The 26,655-nt window shown below is 38.2% G+C and overlaps 1 protein-coding gene across 17 annotated transcripts in view; it reads right to left on the minus strand.

The window, feature by feature from the left end:
* Window positions 1–26,655, minus strand: part of LOC102238135 (adhesion G protein-coupled receptor L3-like) — a 275,239-nt gene that overhangs the window by 184,308 nt on the left and 64,276 nt on the right. For all 17 annotated transcript variants that reach the window (XM_023346007.1, XM_023346016.1, XM_023346015.1 and 14 more), the window contains one exon: window positions 13,724–13,958. In XM_023346007.1, coding sequence (XP_023201775.1) covers window positions 13,724–13,778 — 55 coding nt within the window. In that variant the 5' untranslated portion in view covers window positions 13,779–13,958. The remainder of the gene's footprint in view (window positions 1–13,723; window positions 13,959–26,655) is intronic.

Below are 26,655 nucleotides of genomic sequence, written 5' to 3' on the forward strand. Positions count from 1 at the left end.
CTCTTTACCCAAAGCTCAGCCTTAGCGCTTTAATCCTCAGCTGAGCTCCTGACCCACAGAGCACCCCACCCACCCACCCACTCACACAACTCCACCAGACTAGTGGTAGCAGCTACTAGCAAACACCTGCTGGAACTGCAGGTCTGCTGGGCTGAGAAGAAAACTTGTAGATGGAATCAATGAATGACAAGGAGAAGCATTACTGTGATGACGATGATGAAGTGATGCAGTGGACCTCAAAGAAAAATATCCTTAAATGTAAAGGAAATACATTGAAGGATATTATTTATTATTTATGTTTATAACTTAGTTTTCAAAGTACAATGAGAAATAATGTCCAAAGAGACTGTTGACTATGCCAAAGGTAATCACCCAGGAAGTGATACTTTAAGACAATAAATTTAAATAGTGAGGAAAAAAGAACAGCAAGCTGAGTGGTAGTATGCATCAACAAGTGGGGGAGGGGTTAAGGCAATACATATTCCATAAATCTACAAAAAAACCTGCCTGCTTGTTGAATAAATCATTTTAGTATTGGTAGTTTAACCCATGTATCTTTCTTAGTGAAAATTTAATTAATCTGACACAATAGTTATATATTTTTAAAAAAAATTCAACTAAAAAAATAAGCGATAATGCAGATAATAACCAGCTCTTGGGGTGTGTCCTGACACTTATTTCTGATTGCAGCATTTACATGCATTCACATAGCAGCCAGAGCTGGAATGATATTCGCGTTTTCTTACTATCAACCAGAAGTAGGCTTAAAGGGGGTCAGGGGGTACGTCGAGGCGTGTGTTTGGTCTGGATATCTGTGATCCGTGACCTAAAGTGATGACTCTCTCCACTGTTAATAGCTGCGGTGCGAGACTGAGGCCAAGCTTTGACCCCGTCTGAGCTCTGATGCTACACATCCGCAGAGGATTGGAGGGAGATTTGTGTTTCTTTCTGTGTGTGGGAGGGTTTGAGAAGAGGAAGATAAATGAAGGGAGTGCATGAGTCTTCAGTTGCATGTGTTGTTTGTGTGGCACAAAAAACCCCTACACAAACTACAGAGTATCCGGCGAGAAGAAGCACAATCGTTCTCGACCTTGGCATCTTTCCAAGCAGCAAGGCCAACACCGAACATCTACCATTACTCTCGGGCTATCCATTTCTCCTGCTCTGCTTCCTTTTATTTTAATGAGAGCACAATTAATAAGGAAATGGACCAGCTTCCCAAATGGGGCTAGTTCCTCCACAATGGATGCCTTCTTTTGTCAATGGCTGTATTGAATTCCTCTAGTAGGCCACTGGGGCATGTGGAGGCCATCTCTGGTATCGCCGCACCCACCCTCCACACTCCTTTCCCTCCTGAGTTTGATCCCCCTTCGCTTCTCTCCTCAAGGTCTCATGGGCTAACTGTGCCAGTGTATCATTTCATCCCCCATGCTCCTCCTCTTCCATTTGCTTTGGCTTCAAATCCCAAACTTCCCAACTCTTAATATTGATTTTCTCAAGCAGGATCGGCAGTTACAGTGCATGCTCGGCTTATTCAGTGACAGCACTGAGGGAAGAGAGAATAAGGTCCCACACCATCCTGCCTTTAATTGGGCTGCTTCATTTGAGGCACAACTTTGGTTAAAGGGAGAAAAAGAATGATATCCAATCTTTGTATGCGCATTAAATATTCACCCTGATTGCACTTGTACTGCATGAGGAAAGAAAGAGATCAAAAGAAACAGAAGCTAATTAATCCTTTGCACAGTTTTGTTTTTCAATTACTTCCTTTTGTTGAAGAAATAAAGGTGCTGCTGCTTCATGCCATACACAAAGGAGGACACCTGTGCTTTCTTTTTCTCTCTGCAAGCTGCTACCAATTGCCCTCAGGAGGGCAAACAACAACTGAAATGCCTCATAACCTGCAAAATACAAGATAAGCACCAAGATTTACTGAAAATAACAAAACAAGACCTCCAACTAGACCTCATAGCAAAATGGTAAAAAAAAAAAAGAAAGTGCACCATCTGCCAATTCCATTGTTTAGCCATGTAAATGAGCTGTTCATTACTAGTTTCTCAAATTATTTAACCCAACCTCAGGTGTACAATCATACAACAGATTCACACCATCATTATTGAGTAAAAAAAGTAGAGACTAACTTGAAAAATGTTTGTGTAAAAACAAAGCACACCCTCGGTGATTCAAGGAAAGCACCACATTGAGGCTACTAAAAAACACACATTTAGTCAACTGAAAGTCAGCGAGTTTGACCATATCTATAATGGTCATTATGATGGAAATTTGCTGCTCAGTAGAAAAAAGATAAGTGTTGCCAAATTGCCAATATATAAAGACATCCACAATGAGCTAAGATGTTGCTCCTCAAAATGGGAATGGGCATAAGGGCATTTCTGAACAAGATGACAGTAATAACTACACACTGAAAAGCATTCAAGATTTAAGCTACACAATGTATTGAATTACAGTCCTCACAATATCATTTTTTGCAATATCGCAAAGGACTGCTTGGATGCACATATTTAGTGCCAATAATATATCTGACCTCTTCAAAGGACTTTTACTGTCCTTTAGACAAACACCTAAAGGTGTTCTAATGATGTTACTGACAAGAATTAGTATATTTTGCTTAAGTGCTAAAGGGTTTTGGGGCACATTTGTTATTTAGGGTTTATTTGTAAATGATTCATCTCACAGTCTAATTCTTCTTAGCATTAGACTAAGAATCTAATTAGCATTAGACTGCTAATAATAATAACCAAACATTATGTGAATTTGGTCGAAATGCTTGGTCTGTCTCCCCAGAAAATTCTCCACAACAATCAAGCCTCCTACAACCCTCAGAAAAAAAATCATAGAACTCCATCTCAGGCTAAAACGATCCCAGTTAGGATGTTAAATGTTAAAGTTCACAAGTAGAATCAGAAAATGACTGAAGAGAGTGGCGTCTCTGGAAGGGTTGCCAGAAGAAAGGATTCTCTCTAACGATAATATGGCAAGCAGGATTTTGATTTTCAAAGTTGCATCTGACTACACCAACAACAATATTCTTTGGAAAGACAAAACAAGTAACACTGTACATTATGGACATGGTGGCCATAATGTACAGTGCCATGTTTAAAGGAAATAACATGCAAAAATGACCGAATCAGGGTAAGCCAATCACACAGAAATGAGTTCAAGTTATTTTCTTGTAAGGGGGCTTCTACAAGCTACTGACTCATGACATGCACTTTGTTTTTCCCTTAATTCGAAGCGCATTATGCATGCTGAACAGGAGGTGCTATGATAGTATTATCAACAGAAAATGACAGTGTATCTCAGCACAGTCAAAGGGGGAAGGGCAATGCTTTTTTTATGTTGTAGTTGATCATCACAGGATCTGAGAGAGCATATTTTCAGCCACACTAACAATGCTGAAAACAGCACAGCTTGATCAATAGCCTCCTTCACGTGAGAAAGAATCAGGCAGAGGGAGCTGGAGAGATGCACAGACTTCTAAAAAGAAACCTGGGAGCCAAATAGGTAGGCAGAATCTGAACTAGCGGTCAGTTAGTTTGAGCAGTGATTGTTAAAGCCATATTTCATCTCACATTTTTTTGATAAGTGCAGCCCACACAACTTTAACTTTAATTATCAGGAATAAAGTACAGTAATCAGAATGGTTTGTAAAACAGTGAGGTCTAATAGATATACATTTGTTTCACACACACTGTGTTGGTAGCTTACCAACACACTAAAGTTGGTAAGCTACATTGTAGCTACACTGCTTTTGTGTACCCCTTGTGATCTTGAGAGCTATTGTTTTCTGGGTCTAAATTGTCCTCCAAATCAGTGTCAGATTAAATTATTTAATGATCTGGATGAAGGAAAGCCACATTTATGGTCAAACCTTCAAGGGGCCCAAGGCAACATCCTAAGGTTTGGCCTGCAGGTAGAGCTTGCTGGTGAGTACTAGCGGTCAAGTATTAGCTCCTGAGACTTGACCTGAAAAAGCAATAGATATCCCTCTTCATGTGGCCACCGCTGGCATTATAATTTTCTAGGATGCTTTTTTTAACTATACCTGTATTAGCTCATACCAAAGTCAGAACTTTGACAAGGCGAGTAAATGACTTCTCTGTCTCTTTTTGCCGTAGTGTATAAAATAAACAAGAAAATGGATGAATGACGTTTGGACAATGTGGCAGCAAAAATAAATCCAAACCGATTAAAAATGCATCCAACTGGCTTTGAACTGTGGCGTGCTGCACTGCATCATCTCTTTTATTCCTCTAATCCTGATGAGGAAACACCTAACATCAGATAAAGATCTAAAGATGGATGCGAGAGCAATTCCCACACATAAAACTATCTGCTGATTAAATGATGTTATTAGTAGCACATGTTTTGATAGGAAGAGATTCTAATCAGAATAATTAGTAAAATGTATACAGCACTGCCCTGAGGCGTGTGGAAATGACGGCTTGTTTTAGAAGGGCTTCATTATGTGGGTGGTTGGGGCAGCCTCACCATGTTTCACTGTGCGTAGGAGAGGGGGCGCCGAATCTTCCATGTCGACAGATTTACACATAAAGCCTTGTGGTGTCTAATATCCCAACATGTTGTGATCTGCCTGTTCAGTCACGGCAACAACTGTCATTAAAATGCAAATCGGTAACATATGGAAACATATACTTTTTACAGGTGAGGGATAGGCATCACAATGTGGCACTGAGAGGAGGGAAAAAACGCAATTAAATTCACAATTTGCACAAAGCAGAGATAACTGCTTTGTCTCTCCCCACATGGTTTCTGTTTGCCCTTCGTGCTCCTCGCTGTCCGCCCACACCCTAAATTAGCGGCCGACCCCTGCTGATACAGCGTTTGGGAAACCCTGTGGTCCTGCACACCCTCCGTTTTTCTATTTCTCTCTGCCTCTATGAGGGAGCTCATCTGCAGGGTTACTTTGCATTTCTCTCTCCGGCCTTCCCGACACAACAGTCACACACATCCACTAAACACACGCCCGTATTATGCAGCCTAATGTAAACTAACATCCACTGCCACTTGACCTTGCTGTCGATATCTGTCCTCATTAAACACCGTTTGGGCAGCTGCGGGTCCACTTTAAATGGCATCATTCAGCGCTTACCAAATTATACCTTTTGCATCACCGTCAGCCCAATTCATTTATTTGGAAGATATACACAGGTGGCAGCGGGGGCACCTATAAAACACGCAGGGCTGTTTAAGCCAACCTCCACCAACCTTAATCTCACTGCCATTCATTCCTCTTGATTTGCGTGTTCTGACAGCCATTTGGCATTGTGGAGCGGTCAGAATTGATGCCGTGGGCAGCAAAAGGCCATTGTTTTATTCCCCATATCAAGCAGGTATTGATTTTTTACTCATTACGAAGGGACATAAAAAGAGTAAGGGATCTGTGAGTGCCAAATGTCACAGAAAAAATATGACGAAAAGCAAAGGCAGTCTAATAAATATTTTAAAAACAAACCGACAGACTGCCAGGTTTTGTTTTAATAATGTAGGACTTTTAAAGACACATTTGAGTTCAAAATTAAGTTGTTTTTTTTTCCCCTTCTTCTTCTTTTTGACAGCTGTATGAAAGATCCTTCGGTTTGGTTAGAAAATAATGTTTTTGCAACATACTTGTAAAACTATTTGCTATTTCAGTGAGCTTTGGGAAAAACAATTCGCAAAATTGGCTTTTGGCGAAAGAGAAATTAAACCCAGGGTCCCTTCGCAATATTAAGAAAATATTAAAAAATGCTGTTTAAAACAAAAAAAATCTATTAAACACATTTTGGTTGGTATTATTTTTGGTTCTAACTTTAGGTTTCAGATAAACACTATTAAATGTTCTATATCTTGTGTCCCATAGTTGTTTTCAGACTAATATATTCAGACATATTAGTCTGAATATGTTATTTAGTCTAAAATAACATATTCAGACTAATATTAATATTTCAATATTATGTTTTCACTTTTTCCTCATCATCCCTAATGTTTTTTACTAGTACCATAATTTCAAGAAAATCAGTACTTTTGGGATGTTGCCATTTGTAATTTCAGTAATTAATTCAACACTTCAAAATGTCTTTCTAAGCATCTCATCTGCTCCAAACTCACATTCTCACATGAATCCTACACAATTTTCTTTTTCATATTTCTTACTTTTGCAAATTCATATTTTTGGTCCACTTCTAAACATATGTAAACAGAAAATGCCACTGTCGATCAATGACTGTTTGAAGAAATTATAAAATGATAGATCTCAAGATCAGGTCGGATGTAGTAGATGGAGAGCAAGATGGTAACATGATAAATGTGGATTCCGTTAAAACCAACATAAGTGTTCTGATTGGAGTAACTTATTTCAAGAGAATCATTGTCCTGATTGTGGGACACGAAATAAATTATTAAAATACAAATTAGTTTCTATTCTCTTCCAGAACTACAAAAATATTTTGCCTAATCCATTTTGAATGAAGCCTGTCATCTCGCACAATTGAGCATGTGAACTCCAGCAGAATAAACAGCGGAATGAGGCAGGAGTTGTAGTCTTATTCACGGTGTAGATGAGGGTGGCAATGTCAGACCCGCTTCCTGGTCTCATTTTGTAACTTTGCCTCCCACGCATGCTACAGATCAAAATATACAACACCTGCTGTCTTGTTCCTGAAGATCTGACTGCAGAAGATTTACGCTGTTTACTTTTAACCAAAGAGAAAACAGTGCGACTGTAATCATCCTCTCGCTTCAACTCGGCAAAACACACACAGGGTTGGAAGTTATTTTCTATATCTGACATCTCTTTCTAATGCATATATAATTTAGCCTGCCCCGGAGTGCCGTATCTGCCCGCTGCAAACAAATGATTGGCATCCGCCCACTCCTAAGCCCACTTATTTTCAGAACTTTAAGAGGCATCTCGCAGTCACAACAAAACACAACACGCCTCAGCGGACTCCACAAAGAACTTTCAGCCACTTTGAAATATGAGCTCAAATAAATCATTTGTTTAATTAATTAAGCAAATTAGGCAAATCCAGGGATGCCTTGGCGGATGGAGCCCTGACACTAGGAGATTAATTAAGTGGATCGGCTACGGGGAACAGTGAGACTGACGTTGAAGTTTAATGTGCTTGTTTAGTGACATGAGGCTAACCTTGGCTTAAATGTGCTAATACTTTAGTGAGAGCAAATGGAAGCTGGTTGGAAGTCTTTGAGTCACTTACCGGCGACAGAAAATGGTGAGATGCGGGAATTTCTCTACCCGTTGGGTACCGTACATGTTTTTCATGTTGCCATAATGAAATGTACAGATTGCTCCTGTTGAATTGTGGCCCATTTGACAGGATACAAAAGAAAAAGTACTGCAGTTAGGTTCTGGACTCTACACAGTGACACATACATCAGACTGGCCATCCACCCATCCATCCTAAAAACATTTTTCCATATTATGTTTTTGTTTATATATCCACATCTGTAAAATAAATAAATAAATGAAATTCACTAGTTTTCCAAACTTTTTTCTTCCCAGACTGCATAGGAACCAAACTGCGTTTCACCTGACACTGCTCTGTGATCTGCGACAGCGCATTGATGCTCACATACACTGAAGCAGATGTGTCAGGCAAACATCTGCCTCGTTCTTTTTATCCATCCCTCATTTCATAGCAATCCTCCTTCCCCTGAGCCGCACGATATCTGTTTCCAGGCTTGATGTATGCGCTCGTATCTGACCGTGAAAAAATGCACGTCAGACTTCACGCTCCCGTCTCTTGCACTGTTTCCCGAGTCGTCATCCATTATAGCGGCCGCATCTCCCAGCTCCGTGGGGTGGTATTAAGCGGAATGAATATAAAATCCTTCCTGGAGCATTTTTTTGCATGCGAAGAAACACATGATTAATGTGCCGCTCAGGCGTGGCCGCACTCTTCCAGGCACTGCCTTTTTCGTTATTATTCAATGTAACCAAAACAAAGACGATGGTGCGATTTACTTATTTTTCGACTCGGTGACAGCGTCTGTGATGGAACTTTTTATTGATCTTCCGAGACTTTCCTGACACTCTCGCATACATTGATCGCAAGGAAGCACGTAAACATGCAAAGACTAACAACACCTGCTGCCACTGGATGCATTTCTATACCGTTATGGATGTAGATGCTTCAACACATCTTCAGAAACATTTTTGTTGTGAAATAGGGTTCATTTGTAGATTTCGACAGCAAAAATGCAGATCAGCCTGAGTTGCTACCTTTAACTGCGCGGCACAAGCATATGTACCCAATTTTCCGTGCACATGTTGCAATTAGTAAATGTTAATGATGGCATATGTGTGAAACACAGCTTGTTTCTGTCTGACAGCAGCCATATACCGACAAAGTAGACTGTAGAGATAACAAAAATGGGCCACCATCCCTGCAGACTGCACATCTCCAACAACGCTCAGACACACAATGACACTGCGGTTGAATATTCCCGGTTAAAGCGTCCCCAGCTGCAATACACTTCACTGGAAACATCTGGCCTTGTCTGCTTATGGTGGATGGGGGTTGGGCAGTGGATTGCTTTTCTTACAAAAGAGTTCTAATTATTTGCAATATGTCAACCAATTTATCTTGAGCAGAATGTTTGGATAGTGTTTTGTGGGGATATTACTTCATCCAAAGAAAACAAAGGCAACAGTCTGATGTCTTAAGTAAAAAACTGACAAATATTCCAAGAGCCCTAATCACAGATTGTTGTATATTTCTGTCAATTTCTAACAGACAATGAAGGCATTTACTTTTTAGAAAAACATGAGCATTTTTAAGTTCATACCTCTTTGAAAATGGCTAAAAACAATGGGATATATCCACAAAAGAATTTTTTCACTTAGGTTTGGACTGAAGTGTGAAAAAATTACACTTTCTACCCATCAAGTGAACTTGCTGCTGTGGTTTCTCCACAGCTGGTAAGTTTCAGCCACCTTTCTCAGATGCTTGAAGAGCTTTCGATAATTTGAGACTGATAATCTTACATCAGTTGTCTGAGCAGAATATTTTAACATTGACATCCATGGTTCTAATCAGGATAGACTTCAAAGCTTTAGCTCTGATAGTGTTGATGGATGCTGCACTCCCCCATGTTAAACGGGAACATATCATTCCAAAATAATGGGATGAGAAATGGAGTTTTATACCGATGTCTGTCATATCAGAACAGATTAAAGCTAAAGTTAATCAAAGGTTAAGGCGGCCAAAATACCAAATGACTCTAAAATGTTTTCCCTGATCTAATTGTCTTTGTAAAAATTACAAATTAAAATATTAATTTGCTACATCGGTGTTACTGTAAAGCAAAACATAAGTGAAGTGTCTTAAATAACTGGCTCATGTTTGCATTTCACATCAAATTATCCCGTGAAACTTTTTTTCCAGCTGAAAACAGGAAGCTACAGAGCTAATTAACGGACTTCAGCTTAGATTTGCATAACTGCACAGTTTTTAACAGCACTTAGTTAAAGGTAGAGAAAAATTAACCGATACAAAGCATATCATGTGCTGTCTGTCTGTTGTTACAGACCGTCTAAAACAGTTTTTCTTTCCCTTCTCCCACAGAGCAACATCACTGTCTCATTAAAGCTGTGATGCTCCTGCAGGGTCAGGGTGCTGGGAAGAAACACTGACCACAATTCCTCCATCATTTTTCCAGATACTATGTATCATTTGCAGGTAGAACTGTCATCACTGTGTGCTTCTCTGTTTTTCTGCCAACACCTATCCCACTGACCCTGTGTTTAGACATTTTTCCTCAGACGTAGTCACTGACAGAGCTATTTCTACAAATTGGCTATTGTTCTTTCCAATAGAAAATATTCCCAACTCAATGTTACATGCTTGGCTATTTATTTTGACCTTACTAAATAGCAAACAGATGAATTTGTCTGTTGCTATAGTATAATTTACACTAAAATAGCCTGGATCAGACTATATTAATTTATTTAATTGAATTCGGACTAAATTTGATATATAACCGAAAAGCTCTTGAAAAGACTTTTGTTGTGAACTGGAACCACAAGGTTGACACCAAAACATGAAAGAGACCTGGTTGATCTGGAAACACAGCTCATTTCTTTGTCTTTGTTTACGACTTTTTAGATGGCAAATCTGAGTTACTTTAGATTACTAATCTTTAATAAAGACAATTTTTTCACAAATTAAAATTAGGAATACAAAGTCCAAGAACTTGCCATTGCTCCTCATTTACATCAAATATCAATTTAAATCAAACATGTACTTAATAGAAATAAAAAAATATATACATAATACTTTTAATTCCTAAACATTTCAAGTTTAGGAACCTAATTAAAAACTTAACCCTAAGCAACCTATTTAGTGAATATATAACTTTTACTTTCTTATCATCAGACACCAGCATCACTTATTAAAAGAAGATTTCACTTTCTGTTATTGTTTTCCGGGTTGACCAGTGGGCTTAATTTAAAATTTTCTGAGGCTGTGGCTGAAAGAGTCCCAGGTGTTTTGAGTCAGCTCAATCGCTTCCTCCTTCCTCAGATGGTAAGAGACTCTCTAGGAAGCTCAGTTGCGGTTTACTTGTTTTTAAACCGGGCATGTATATAAATCGATCTTTTAGTTTTAATTTAGAAGATATGAATAATCTGAATACAACTGAATTGCTTTGAATTGTTGAATTGATCTATTATTGCTTAGGGCAGTTCATTGCCTAACATTGTAAAGACAGTAGAATTCAGAAATTCAAAAGTAGAAACAGAACAATCTCTTATAAACGATTTATTGCATTAGAGCTAGCCTGCTACTGGAATCAAAGTATAATTTTTTGTGTTATTTTGAGGAGGGTGGTGGGGAAGTTAAGTTAAGGTTTCAAAACTGTTAAAATGTTCTTGCATATCATTCCAACAGTTTACAGTCCTTCCTACTAAGATGTTGGAAAAAGTGCAGGATATGTTTTCTGAAGCACAGAGTAATGCAGAGCTGTCCCTGCCCCTGTTGCTGTGCACTGCCAGCCAGTTTACTGGATGAAAACTGCTACATTTATTCCCCGACTTCCAAGAAAGACAAATGAAGACCACAGTTTTGTCATGTCTGTTAAGCAGTAGACTGGGGCTGGCTGCCTGAGCTGATCGCTTGACTAATTTTGAGGAGCAGAAGGACAAAAAAAAGTTGTAATATTATGCTCAATATATTTTATACTGTGTTTAAGTCTGTGTATGGAAATCAAAATATTAATAATTGGTGCTCTTGTTTTGAAAACAAGCATATTATGCTACAGCTTTTGGTCTAAATGTGTTAATCCTGGTCTGTTCACTTAAGGTGACAATGTATAACAGCATATTACCTGTCCTGATAAAACTATTACGAAAAAATCCAAAAAAAGGTTTCCAACAAACATTAACATGGTCTAATGCCTCATTCATGACTTGTCAGAGTTCCTGTTTCCAATAGCTATGGGGATTTTACAGAGATTACCACTCTGACAGAAGGAGTATGGAGCTGTTAATCAGTAGCTAATCTGCACAAAGAATGACTCAAAGTACTGGGAGTCAGGGTTATATGAGGAGGTTGGTTAGCCTTGACTTTTTTTTTAACCACATCACCAATGTTTCTCAACGGCTAACGTCATCAAGAGCTCTCGCTTGATTACAGCTCTGTGTTCCTCCCACTTTACACAGAACAGGGAGTTCAAGTCAGCATTATGAACAGCAATTTCTTATCACAAATGAATTCTGAAGTGTCTCAGTGCCTCATCTGTCCTACTAGTATTAAAATCTGACAAGTTTTACTCAACAGGAATCGCTAAACAGACGCATGGCAAAGTGCTGACTTGACCTCCTTTTTTTTATTAGGCATTAAAGAAAAACTAGTGATGCCAAAGACCTTTACTATCATTATCAATGTAGAGTGAACCCAGTTGCCAGCACCCTTAAGTGGTGAAATAACAATTCAATTAGCTTGATATTCCCCACTAATGGTTTTAGACAGTGCAAATTGCAATTTTTACAGGCTGTTGACCCCCAGGCACTCCCTACAGCTAATCTGCGGCCACATAAACATCCCAAAACCCTTACAACAACACCATTGACTTCTTAAAAATCAAGATTTGAATTAATTCAATTAACAATCTGCAAAAAGCTGAAAACAAAGGTGTTATATCGCTCTCTGTTTACAGAGTTGCAATATACCGTAAGTGAGTGATTTCAAAGTAATCCTCACATTTTTATGCTTGAAAGGAGAGACAATGATTTTTTTTTTCTTTTCTTAACTGAAATCTTTCTAAACATACACGGTGCCGCGAACACATTTTGTCACGTTGAAACGTCAGTGTAATTTATTAGGAGTTTATGTTAGAGACCAAACACAAAGTCATGCGTGATTGCCAAGTGGGAAGAAAATAATTACAAACAAAATTCTGAAAAGTGTGGCACACATTTGTAGTCAACACTGCTAAACAAAAATTGCAATTACACTTCATGTCTTTTGGAGAATGTTTCTAACAGTTATGCACATTTAGGGACGAAAATATTTGCCTCTCCTTTTTTTAACTCAAGCCCAGATAGACAGGATGGAGAGAATTTTTAAACATCTGTTTTTTAAATACTACCATAACTCTACAAATTAGATTTGTGTCCGTGTCATTTTACCATATGATGAAATTTACTTTAATCCAAGCCATTCTATTGTTGCTCTGTTTGGATATTTAGAGTTGTCACACTGGAAACGGAACCTCCACCTCACTTTTTTTGCAGTCACAAACGTCAGCTATGAACCTCTGTAGCTCTCCAGCTTTACCATGAACCTCTTGACTGCTCCCATAATTAATGCTCTCCTCGTCTGACCTGCAACTTTAGATGGGCAGCCATGTTTTGGTCGGTATGTAGTTGTGTCGCACTACTGGTATTGTCAGATAATGGGTTAAATAGTGCTGTAGGAGATAAGATATTGTTTAATAACCTAACCTTGTCTTAAGCTTCTGCACCACTTCATCATTGCTTGACTGTGATTACATCTATGCATTTATTAATGAGGTGACGACTAAAAGAATTTGGATGCATTTCTTTTTTAGGTGCAACAAAGTAAAAGGGACAAATTGTAAAAAAACACTTTTCAGATTTTCATTTACATAGCAATAGATGTATAGTTTTCCTTCTACTTTTTAATTATGCATTGCTTTGTGTCAACCTCTGACATAAACTAACAACAAACCACATTACAGTTAGACTTAGCATACCGCTGTATTTATGCCCCTTTAAAATAAGTCAGGGTTTAATGCATGAAAAGAAGCGTCAAGAGTTTTTGTCTCTTTCTGTAATATTGAATTTTTTTAAACCACTACACTGCAATGTTAGAGCAGTAATGCTATTTTTGTGAATGTAGGAGGCATCTCTATACTTAACACACCAAGAAAATAAGAGAATTGGAAAAAAATGTGAGTGATATGTAAAAACGTCAGAAAGTTAAGAGAGGGAAAAAAAGAGAAAAAAACTGCTAATTAGTCAGAGGTAGAAGTGAAAACAAGACAGACAAAAGCAGAGAATTTTTTTTGTAGATGCTGTAGAATTTGGCACTTACATAGTGAAAAGATTATTCTGATACGGCTTCAAACCATGGCCAATCAAACACAAAGCAAGGCTATGTTTTATGCCCACATGCACTCACAAAGACAAATGCTGGATTAAAGGAGACAGACTCACCCAGTGCGGCTGGTGCGAAGAGGCTGGCGAGAACTAGCAGGCGTGCGGTCCACATGGCCTCCTTCTCTCACCGCCCGCTGCTCAGAGTCCCAGATGAGCTCAGTGCTAAGTCTTTCCCTGGCAAGTGCCTCAATTGGTTGCTTCCTCTATGGCACGGCTCCCTCCACTGCTCCACTCCTCCCACAAGGCCAAAATATCTTCTTTATCTGGTCCCAGAGGTTTTCTCCCCAAAAATCTGTCAAAGATAAGAAACAAACTAAAAGTTATTCGGGGCACACTTTAAGCAAGCCTCGTTTCATAGGAACAATGGGCGTGTTGTCTTTTCCAGTAAGAAGAAGAAGAAGAAGAAAAAAAAATAACACCAGATGGATGCACCGTGGCTTTTTATCATCCAGTCCTTATGTCACTGTGGGTTTCAAGTTGTCATCAAGAGGCACAGCGCAAGTTGCTCAATCTCCAGTCAGCCGAGCTCAAGCCGGGTGTGATCAACCAAAGGCTGAGACGGTGTGAACCGCGAGATGTATTTTTGGGTAGTCTGTTGTTGTTTGCTCATTGGAGTGTTAACTCCCCCACCTTACTGACAAATCACTCCCACAGAGAAACAAAGACGGGAACGGGAAGAAAAGGACAACTAGGATGGTCTGCATATCATCGTGCATGTCTACGCGTGCGGAGGCCCGGTGTGTGTTCTTGCAGGGCCTGATGGTAATTGACATAAGAGATGCAGAGATGTTTTCGCTTTCCTGTGGGCATTAGCCCATAACTGCACAGTCTGAGTGTTTGCACCTGTGAGTGTTTTTTTGCATAACTACTGTGCTCTCGGGGTTTCACTTTTACATTCCAACAAACACAACAGCTGACCAGATTTACTCTGAGCAGCTAATTTAGCCAGAGTGCAAATTACACTGGCACAATTGAAGAGTGGTGGGTGGAGCTTGTTTGTGCTTTATTTTTATTTTTTTCCAGCAAATAGATCTGTATCATGCAGGCATGCACTACGGTGAAAGGATAATCTTCTTTTTCTCTTGTTATGAACATACTGTTCCGTGCAAAAGTTTTTTTTTTTTCAATCATCTTTTGTCACACTGCAATGTTTCAGAACACGAAACAAAATTGAATGTCAGACAAAGATAATCTGAGGAAATTCAAAATGCATTTTCCAAAGGATAATTTTATTTTATATGACAAAAAATTGTTCAAACCAAAAAAAAAGTAAGTGCTCTGAAATCCTAATAACTGGTTATGCAACCTTTAGTTGTCATAATTTGTAACAAGTCTTTTGTATCACTGTAGAAGGATTTTGGTCCACTTTTCTTTGAAAATTGTTTCATAAGTACACAAAGGAGGATTTTTGAAACCTGAGCAGTTTTTTTTCTTTCTTTTTTTTGTAATGCAACAGCATCTCAAATGAACTTAACTACAGATTAGGCTATTACCTTTATTAGGTCACTCTTAAACCTTTAATTTCTATGTTTTGAGGCACAAAGAGGTGAAAGTTATTTGGATTATTGTTCTGCTGCATGACTCAAATGTTTTTAAACTGAATGACAAAGTTCTGAGGAAGTTAGGAGCCTCAAACCATCACACTACCAGTGCTATGTCTGACTGTCAACGTAATGTATTTTTTTCTGAACTGTTAGTTTTATGTCTGATGTAAAATGACACAAACCATTCAAAAGCTAATATCCACTCAAATAATGGAATGATGGATAATTTTTAAGCACTCATTTCAAGACTTAACAAAAGGAGTTGTTTTTCACATGGAACAAAGTTGATTTGGATAGCGTTTTCTCAATAATAATTATATGAAATTGCTTTAAGTATTTACTAAGGGCATCTTTGACATTGAAATTTTATTTGTCCACAGCAGTCCCAATGTCACAGTTTACCACCAACTGTTATTTTACCTTTGGACAGGAGGTCACAGCCTTCTTGTGGCGAAGTAAAAACTCCTCTTCCCAACCCTGTGATTCACACCGGTGATTGCTCTGTTTTACACTCAACTGGCTGCGCCGCCAATAAATTCCTCATACCGGATAAAATAGTCAGTATACACTAATGCGATTCATCTTAAAATGAGCTGCAAACATTGCACCTAATTTGCATGGTGTTAACTTGTGACCGTGTTAGATTAACACCTCAGAAGTATTAATATTAAAAAAAAAAGTGAAGTGTGAAAGCGTGCAACACTGCACCTAAGTGGGATGTATATATTTAGGAAAAAGCGGTTTAAAGGTGGATGAGCTTTCTGTATTCTGATTAGAGTTGAGATAATCTCTATAAATGCGTTTCATTATAATAAGGTTAAGTCAGCCTTAATGATTAGACCGTCCACACCCTTCTATTATCCCCGATCATCCATAATCTGCTGCATACATGTAATCTCAGCAAGATGATTCCGGCCCACAAAAGCATTATTGCAGCACATTAGGAAACCCATTCTGCATTTAACGAGCAAAGAAGCCAAAACCTTAAGAAGTGTGTCAAGGGACATGGCACTGGGACGGCTGAATGGTGACCAGACATTTTAAGTTATGTGAACAAAACATGTTAAGGAAGAGCATTGCTTTTTATCCGACTTTCAAATCCATCTTAATTTAATCCTCCTTTCTGGCAAGCCAACCTTTTCCCTGTGAACACCGACAATTCCCTATATCATACACCACCTCTTAATCCCACTGCAAAAAAAAGAAGCAGAAAAACAAAAACAATCCTAGATTAATGAGATGCAGAGCCAATCAGGACTTGCTATGTAAAGTCTCCATTTGGAGAATATCGGGAGGTTAGGAGTCGATGTATTTAATCAACTTGATCTTAACAGATGTTTGAGTGAAAAACGGGCTTTAGACCTTCAACAACTGGTCTGAGCCGGCATTTTAATATGCAGTTGACATGCATGGTGTTAGAACAGCAATGGGGAAGAGCAATTTTGATCAAAGCCATTTTCTTACAAGTAAACAGCAATTTCTTGACAGCTGCATAAGAGCAAAATTAGACTTGACAGCAAATTAGATCCTGTGAGTCCCCTGACAAAGAGGGAAAAAAAATCTTCCTTCAGAAATAGTCATATAAAAGTACACATTCCTATAAGGATTCAATGTCAATTGTACAATGATTTACGAAACTACAAATAGTACAATAGTGAGGAGACATAAACTTGATCTTTTTCTGCTTGTTTTTTGTAAAAATATAAAGTCTCTCATTTTTAATGGTGCTATGTTATCAATGTAAAGAGAGAGAATAACCAAATATCGATCACAATCCTTCACACAAAATTAAAAATTGATTTGAATGACTGAGGGAAACAAGTATATAACCTCAGTCTGAATTCTGGCTCCCACAGAGTGACGTGTCCATATAGCTCATAGACCAGTGAATCATTTACAGATTCTCCTTACCTCAGCTATGCATAAGGCACACCTTTTTTTAATAATCATTTTCTTAGAGTTGCTTAATTCAGTAAAATCTACATTTTCAGAACCTTCCTTCGGTTTGCAACACCTAAATGATTCAGAAGTTTGAGAGAAACTTTGGTGGTCAGCTGAGACCAAAATGAAGCTCTTTGGCATTAATTGCTTAAACAGCATAATCTCCCCAATCATTCAAGTACAGAGTGGAACATAATATTTTATAACTGTGTTTCTGCTAAGGGTTAAGAATGCCTTTACTGCATTGGGTCATGTAGACTAAAACCTTAAATATAACCCTTTTCTCTATGCAAGAAGACTGGAGATGGGTTTTAAGTGGATCTTCCAACATGACTTTGTTCAATACAACCTCAGGATGCATCACAGTTTCACTGTCCTTGCAAAGAAAGATTTCTCCACCAAGTTCTAAGTCAAGTTCAACTTGGTGACAAACCAATTTGTAGAAAGAGATACACTGAAATTGAATGGGATGATTTTTATCTTATCTTGACCTGGCCAATGGCCAGTTGGTGTGAAAATGAAAGATCCAATAGTTTCCCAATCCAGGCACAAACACTGCTAGGTTACATTATGGACAACACTCCTTAGTCTCAGTGAGATGTCAAACGTTTTTAAAAAAAAAACTTATTTAAAAATAAAATAAAAAATCTACTGAACAATTCTGCTATTTTTTGCAGGCTGCAAAATGGAGAGCTAGACTTTAGTAGGTGCCAGTCAATGGGCTTCTTTATCATTTCACACTTTTGCAGTTTTTGTTCTCTTCGTGGCTTACTTTTACTAAAGCACCTCCATTTATATTATGTATTTATTCTGGATTTTGGGTGGTAATTCTCTCCACATTAGATAAAAATCAAAAATCAAGGACCTTCTCATTTTTTTAACGACAAAATCAACAGGTTAACTAATAATTATGACTTTTAGTGTAACAGAAAAACTGTCTCTATGGCAGAATCAAGCTTGGAAACATGTATGTGGTCTGTCTCAAAGCACAACTGATCAAGCAGCAGCTACCTGAGCAGGTGTTGTTCAAGAAATGATCTAATAAATAAGCTATATCACAGTAGTTAATTAGCCATCCACCTTTCTTCCCCAAAAACGGCAATGAAGCACCAAAAGACCGCATAATAAAATATATATCTAGGAAAAAAGCTTAGAAACTCTTTAAAAAAAATAAATAAATAAATAAATGTGGGGAAAAGATAAAAAAATACAGCAGTGGTCTGGTATTGCCAGCTTGTCTTGTACTCCAGAAGGAGCCTTGTGATACATTATGGTGCTGACGTTTCAAGGGGACTCGTTCTGAGAGGGTATTTAGGATAACTCCCTTAGATAAGCCGGCCAACATTTAGCAGACCTAGCGACAAACTGCAGCGTCTGTTCTCTGCCACATCAAGGAGACTTCATTACTGCCTCGATGTTCCTTAAGAGAAACTTCTTCCTAATCAGCAGTGCTGTTTGTGTTATTTTCCCAATATGCCAAAGGGGCTGAGATGAAACATGACAGTTCTAATTAAGTGACTTTTTATCTGAAGGAGCTGGATGATATAGACACTGAGAGCAGCGGTTGATGAGGGGGTAATATGTTGTTTCAATGAAATTATGAGTTTGAGAGATAAATAGCAGGCAGTAGGAAGTTTTTATAAAAGATTATAAAGAAAGAGTAATAAAAATAAATACATTTAAAAATATGTAAATTGTTATCAGCTTTGAGCATTTCACACATGGATATTAATCTGGTGTAGTAAGCATGCAAAGTTGCTTTTTATTTGCCGATTTGCAGCTAAACACCGCGACCAACCCTGACGTTACCTCATGCTGTTCCAACCGAATGAGACTAAAATGTGTTATCTTGTGATCAGACCTGCTGTGTGACTCCTCTGGCAATGACAAAACACCTGAACAGAAAAAAAATATTTAAAATATCACAAGAGAGAAGACAAACATCAGTGAAGCCACAACTCCAACAAACGCAGAAAATGTGATGCCTCTGAACCTGTATGACTTTCTATGCCTTTTACTTTTTGTATAATTTCAACCCCATTTTATTTTTTCACTACAATATTCTACGTCACTATTTGATTTCCTCTCAAACATCTATGTACTTGACAGATAGTCATGAGTCAAACTCAGTGTACCAGTTTTGCATCTTCTTTTTATTTTTTTCCATACGTTTTACATGTTTGAACACACAACCACCAGTTTTACAAGTGAGCCACTGTTCCTCCTTTCAACTGTTGAACACAACTTTTTTTAAGCGACTAGGTTACACTTTTGAAACATATCTAATAATGTTTTATTTACTTATTTGATCAGTTGCTTTAAAATGAACATTAATGAACAAGAAGATATATTGTCGAGCCATAGTGGACAACCAGAACAGGTCTTAATCGTATCAAAGAATAAGAAACATTAGTATCTAATGAAAATATTAATAAAATAAATAATCAGGATAAACTGAAGGACAATTAATTTTGAAAATGGTTGTTTTTGTAAGATGACTAGAAATAACTTACATTGAAATTGTGCTTCATATAGTTGTCAATGCAGTTATTTCATGTATTAATTATGCAGATATTCATACTGTGAATTTCTTCAGACTTTTTCAAGCTTTTGTTGGACTTCAGCTGTTTTGCAATTTCTGTGCCATTTCAATTTATGCAATATTAATATATATATTCAGCTCTTTTTGTCTGGATGCAGCACCAGGGTTTAGACAAATCCTGTTGTATAATACTAGTATCACTACTACATACAATATAAATTTTACATACCAAATATCTAAAATAGCAAATACTACAAGGCATTTTAAATTTATTTCATTACAACATGAAACTTCATACATCAGCAAATTTTTCCTCCAGTTTTCACTTCTGTTATTCGTTATCCCTTATCTGTATTTCTTCGACGTGTTTAAATTGCTGCTACTTTCAACATTTTGGTCTACTCCTTCTGCTCACACTGGTATTTTACAGAAAAGGGCACATTTTTCCAGTTCATATTTGATTTCCAAAATTTAATATAATGCATGATTTTAAAAAAAGAAACATCCAAAAGGTGCCTGTCAATTTAAAATAAATTGTAAGTTATGTATGAAGTTTCTTATATCCACCCTGTCTTCTTTCACATTCACAGCATCACTCACAGACATTTCTCCATCTGTTACTTCCTGACCTGAAGAGGATTTTCATGAAAACAGAGGCAATCTATACAACCCTGCTCCAACAAAGTAAAACTTGATCTCCAGTGTTGTCTGATTAGGAGCATAGCAAGTATGTTGTTACGCCTGCTTGAAGCCCTCCTACGTATCACAATGTAATGAAAAGGGATGAGTTGCCGGGTTAAGTGCTGCGTCTCAGATATTCAGCTGGTTTATGTCCAGATGCTTATCACAACAGCAGGAAAGGGCTCGATGATTTTTCATGAAGCAGACAGTGTGTTCATGCAAATGAAGTGTCTCTTGTGAAATGAATATTAATCCAAGCACACAGTCTGCATACATGATGATTGATGAGCACCAGCACAGAAATCTTAGGAGATGAGCCAAGATGATTATAACTCAGGCCATCTTTTCTCTCAATCGCTGATCTCCCAAAGCTTGCTGATCATTTAAAGATTAAGTGGTCAATCACATAATATTAAACATTTAATTCCATAATCATCCCTTTCTAATACAGAGGGAAATATGTGGAGAGCCGAAGGTGGATGGAGAGTGCTTTTTTTTTAGACACGCCATGCTCATCCCTGGAGCTTCACAACAAGAGCAGGAAGGCATTCACTCATACAATTGGTTTTCCACAAGGGACCTCAACACAGCTAGCCGGTGACAGGCAGATAATAGCACTAACTTCTGCCTGCACAGTCTCTGAATGGTCCAATATGATAGGCTTGTTGAGTGTGACTGATGGCTCGGCTTAAATAATGGGGCCGTACACGCACCCCTCAATGCACACAAAGGCAGTGTGTACCCTTCTGACACACAAATCACATTTCCCAACTTCTAGACAATGGAAGCACAATTCATTAGTGGGAATTACTTGCACACCCAATAAGAAACCAAGATGCAAAACAAATAAAGCAAATTAGCATCCCAAATATTTAACATTGCACATGCACACAATGGGGATGGGTTGCATTCCCACAAGAGAGACAAATTAAAGCACACAGGACTGAGCACACAAACGGGTGAGTGAATGAATACAGATAGATGCATCGTTTTAAGGCAGAGCAAATCTGCCCTGAGATAGTACTCCATTGTGATGCAAAGCTCAGCCATTATCCATTTCCCCACATCTTCCTTCTTCCTATCCTTTCTGCCCTTCTCGCTCAACATATCTTCCCTAATGGATCTCAGACAAATGAACAGGGCAGAGAAGAAATGGGGCAAGAGGCAGAAAGGAAAAAAAAACAGAGAAAAAAAAAGGCATAAATGAGGAGGTGAAGTATTGCAAGACAAGATGATGGTCATTAATTGCTACTTTATTGGGTACAATTCAGACACTGTTACAGAAGCTCAAGTGAGGTGCTTTCTTTGACAACCTTACCTGTTTGCCGTCATTCATGCAGCAAGGCCAAGTGGCATGCCATGCCTGGCAACATAGCAAATCACAGTAATTCCAGCATTGGTCTTGAATGACAACTAAAATGAAGTGTGTTATACTAGTTTATGGATTACTGTATTGCTGAAAAAAGTTTTTTTTTAAGTGTCAAAGAAAGCAAAAACTGTATTTATTCATTTTCAATTTTTATGGATTTTAAATGTATATGTACTAAAAACTTATTCCCGGCATCTAAATGTTTCTAAAAAAAAATGAAACTGAGGGTGCGGTGGTGATACAGGAGTAAAGTGTGCGACCCATGTACGGATCCCTCAGACCTCGTCGTGGACGTCTCGGGTTCAAGTCTCGGCCCGTTGGCCTTTGCCACATGTCTTTCCCATCTCTCACAACCCGCTTTCTTGTCGTTTCACTAGCAAATGAAGGCCACGAGAGCCAAAAAAATTATTTTGTTAAAAAGAGAAAGAATTGAAACAGAAATAATTTGGGGCAAAGGCAAATTCACCTGTGGCAACAATTGAGTAAATTAACATTTGTAGCCAGATATAGAATGCTGTTACAAAAGCACACAGATCATTCCATTTTAGTTACTCTTCTTTACTGCAAACATATGAACAATTTACCTGTATAACTAGTTAGCAAAATGAGTGCATGTACTATCAGGAAGATTTCCTCATCAGGACACACTTCCTGGAAGAAAAATCTCACTGAGCGGCTGCTTTGTTCTCTCTTTCAGGCATTTTTGTTGGCATGGGAAATTTGCCTTATGTCAAATACCAAGATTTGGTCATGTAACATTTTAGATTATAAAATCTAGTTTCCGAAAACTTCAGATTAAAAACATAAAAAATAAAAATCACATTGTAAATCTATGTGAACTTGCAAAAAGATGACTCAATAAGGCCTTCTGAATTCACAATATGCCGAGCCAAAGCATTTTGACTAAGAGCCATCCTGCCAACATAAATGATACATCACAAACTCACACATTTCAATGTGGGAAACGAAGCCAAATCAACCTATTTTTCTAATCTGGTGAACATCTGTTCATAAAATCCTCCGTTTATTATTATTATTTTTTTGTGTTTGGGTTTTACAGATCTCCATTTCCTCCCATTTCATGTTTCAACTAACTATATTTGCATAATTCTACAACAGACACTTCATTCCCTGCCAGATTTAAGAATGGTGCGAAAATCACGACACACACAGAGACATCCACAGACACACAGAGACAACAACAGCAATTTCAGCTCACCCTCCGAATCAGGGGTACAGCAAATTCCAATGTCAATAACGTAGATCCCACTGGTGCATGCATTTCAATATCATTATCCGATGCTGAGCCGAGTGCACAGAATATAATGAAATCTTAAAACATGAATTGCAGAGCACCCCCGACTCTGCAAATGTGATGCACATTTTCGACAACTAAATTATGTATCATGCTGCATGCACTCAATACAGACTTGATTTCAATGTTAATTCTGCTTTCCATCCATCCCGTCCTGCGTGTCCGCGTTAGCTTTGTTGACCAGAAATTGCAATGCGTGCTTCAAGGTGGCGTAATGATTGTAACATAAGTGGCAAGAATATGATGTAAATGGTCTGGAAATGAGAGGTATGACTGTGTCACGGGCAACCACAGTGGTCAGGACCACAGGGAATTCAAATGGGTTCCACCTGGAATCCACTCACGACTCAATTAGACAGAGGGCAGAAGAAAAAAGGGGGGAGGAAAAGAGGAAGGGTGGGGTTGGGGGGAATCCAGAAACAGAGAGATTCGAAGGTTTAAACAGAAGGCATGTGTGTTTATATACATGTCTACATATGTGGCCTCTGAATTTATAAGTTACACATAGAGGTCAGTATCTGGAAAGGATTTGTTTATATAGGCAGAGAAACAGCTGTAAAAGCAACATTTGAGAACTAAACCAAAGTGAATGGACTCTTTAAACTTTTATTATTTTTAATTTGCAAACTGTATAATAATAACACTAACATTAGCCACAAACAGTAACAAATCAGAGTACACCCAAAACAAATGTTGATGCAAGACTCCTTAGTGTGATGATTTTACTGCTCAATTCATGATGTTAAAAAATTCTTTATAAACGTACATATTGATTATGTTATATGTCTATGTAGCCCACACATTTGTTTCATTGAAATTGTGATTTCCAAACATGACAATGTATTTACAAAAAAGACACACGCACTTTACTTTCAAAGAAACAAGAAGACAGACCCAAGCAACTTTTACTGAAAAAAAGAGAAACTTTTGGCAAACTCGCTCTGCCTTTCATTAAGTGGAAGTTGAGTGACTTTCCTCTATGCGCAAATATCAATACAACAGTGTGAGGTAAAAAAATCAATGCAGCAATAAACTGTCTTGACCCTGCAATACAAAAACTTTGTGACTTTGTGATGTGATCTTTAACAAACTTTTTCTTCGAATTATTTGTTATTCTGACTCAGATTGGCAATTACACAAAATTGTATTGTCTGTAAGAGCCTTTCTACTAATTACTAAGGATGGTATAATCAGATTTTCATGTCATCAAAATAAGAAAGGAAGTGACTTTGATAGTAGAATGATCCAAGATTATCTGGTTTGGGTATTTCAGAAACTTATGATCTACTAGGATTTTTATGTATAATATCTCTCTGGTTTAAAGGGAATACATATCCAACCATTAATGAGTACACATTACTTCCAGCTGGATAAAGCACTATGTCACAAATCTTGTTTATTTGTCAATTATTAAAATTTATTTCAATAATCTCAAATTGGTTTCTTTAACATAATAGTGAGTTCACAGATCTCAATTCAATAAATGTAATGAGAGGTTCCTATCATGGCTAATAAATCTGAAGTAAAAGTCTAACTTTTACATGGACCCGAAACCTTTAAGGAATGTGTTTTTGTTTGATCTCTAACCCCAGTGAACTAAACTAAGGCAGTTCTGAAGGGAAAGGAGGGCCTAAACAAATACTAGCAAAGTATACCTAATAAAGTGGTTGATGAGTGAATTGTCTGCAGGATTTATTCTTGAAAGTGTGGATTTGCAGGCCATTGTTAGCATATTTTTTAAAAGCACTAATATAAAAGCAGGTTGACAAAAGTGAAACATTTAGGGAATGCAGGAAAACCCAAAACAAACATTCCTGCCTCTCCATATTTGCCTCATTTTGCCCAACAATAGACAATTACCCTCCTGAACCAGACCTTATTATTCACCTGATGTTTAAGGGTAAATACACATCCAAACATCACTGACACAAAAGGTCAACGGTCATAATGGTGAATTTCTTTGTTGGTTCGTCTTTTGTGTCCTCTGGCAGCTTTCAGAAAGCGCTGCCTGAAATGTGAGAGAGCTCCTCTTGTCAGGACCTCAGTGACCTGGCTTTGGAGTGATCGATTAGACAGCAAGAACAAACTTGCAAATGGTTGATAGTACCTTCAAGAACCGGCTTTTCAAAAAGCTCTACAAAAAAAGGAAACCCCGACAGACGGAAAACATTTTCATACTCTTCTAGAATAAATCCTTTGAAGAGAAATAGATGCCTACCTCTTTAGTCTTCTCTAAGCTCAACTTATCACAATATGCTGAGACATAATGCATTATAATTGGGAGCCTTTTTGCTTACCCAAGCTGAACATAAAAAAGTGCAAGGCACTTGGTGGGGGGGTGTAGAGAGATGCTCTCTGGGAGTGGAGGATTGAAAGTCTCACCCAGACTAGCAGAGAATGGATTTTGATGAAAGCCTGATTGGTCTGGGCAAACATCCTCACCAGGTATGTCTCCAGACAAAAGGAGCAACACTCTCCTCTCTCGCCGTAGCAAACGCTCTCATGTCAAACAGATCACAGCTGTTCTCGGGGAACTCGGCAGCACCACCTGGATTATATCGACTTCAATCTAAATGTCGACTGAATTTTAAGGAATTTATTTCTTCTACCTCCTCTTCAGACGCTTTTTTCCCCAGTGCGCACCAGCTACTCTACATTCACCTCCTCATATATTTTATATATTACTCTGCCTGTGGTAAAAAAGTGCCTCAGCGTTGCATAAACTCTCACTCAAACTAATGGAGTTCTTGTGTAATTGAGTGAGCAGCATGAACTCAGAGGCTGCACAATTTACAAAAGAACCCATTTTGGACGTACCAGTTTAATTTCACTAGATGCTGACTAATTCTAATTAAGCCATTAAAAGACTTTGTGTGAAGCACAAATCTGCAAGCACAAAGGATTCAATGAAGTGATTTGGGAGCTCAAAGAGAGAAGAACAAAATCTGCACTGCTGATGCCATCAATGGTTGCTCCATCTGTGCACTGTGTGAAGATGAGGGGAGGTAAAGTAGTCAGATTTTTCAGTCATCATTTCAGAAGAGCAGCCAACGTACAGAGCGGAGAGGATACTCGGTGACCTGAGTGAGTCTTTGTGTTTATATGCACTCAAACACTCTTCGGGTAACTGCGTGAATACATGGAAACCCACATACGGGTGACCTTACTCTGTGCCTCTTGGCTGAACGCTACAATGTGTTCGGGCTGGACTCAGCGTGCGACCTCTCGAAATCTAAAAGTGGAGTTCTCCTGGGGTGAGGCAGCCACACTAAGGTCAGAGGGTAGTTTGCAAATGTCAAAGTACAGGAACAGATTGTAAACTAAGGCTCTTGAAATGCTGTGATTGGTGCGACTCAACAAAAAAAGTGTATAAATATAGAACAACTGGACAGATACGTCTGTACCAATGAAGAATCTTCATAAAGAAAGTTCTATAGGCAAAGACTTGAAAATGTAGAACATAAACATAAATTCAGGGCAGTCCTCTTTTCTTCCAGTAATTACCAGGAATAGTTTCACCTGTTTAAACTTGTGACCTGTATAAAAGACACTTGTTCACGCAATAAAACATACTCCATCTTATTCACCATGGGCACA

The sequence above is a fragment of the Xiphophorus maculatus genome, chromosome 14, assembly GCF_002775205.1.
Source record: "Xiphophorus maculatus strain JP 163 A chromosome 14, X_maculatus-5.0-male, whole genome shotgun sequence".
NCBI lineage: Eukaryota > Metazoa > Chordata > Actinopteri > Cyprinodontiformes > Poeciliidae > Xiphophorus > Xiphophorus maculatus.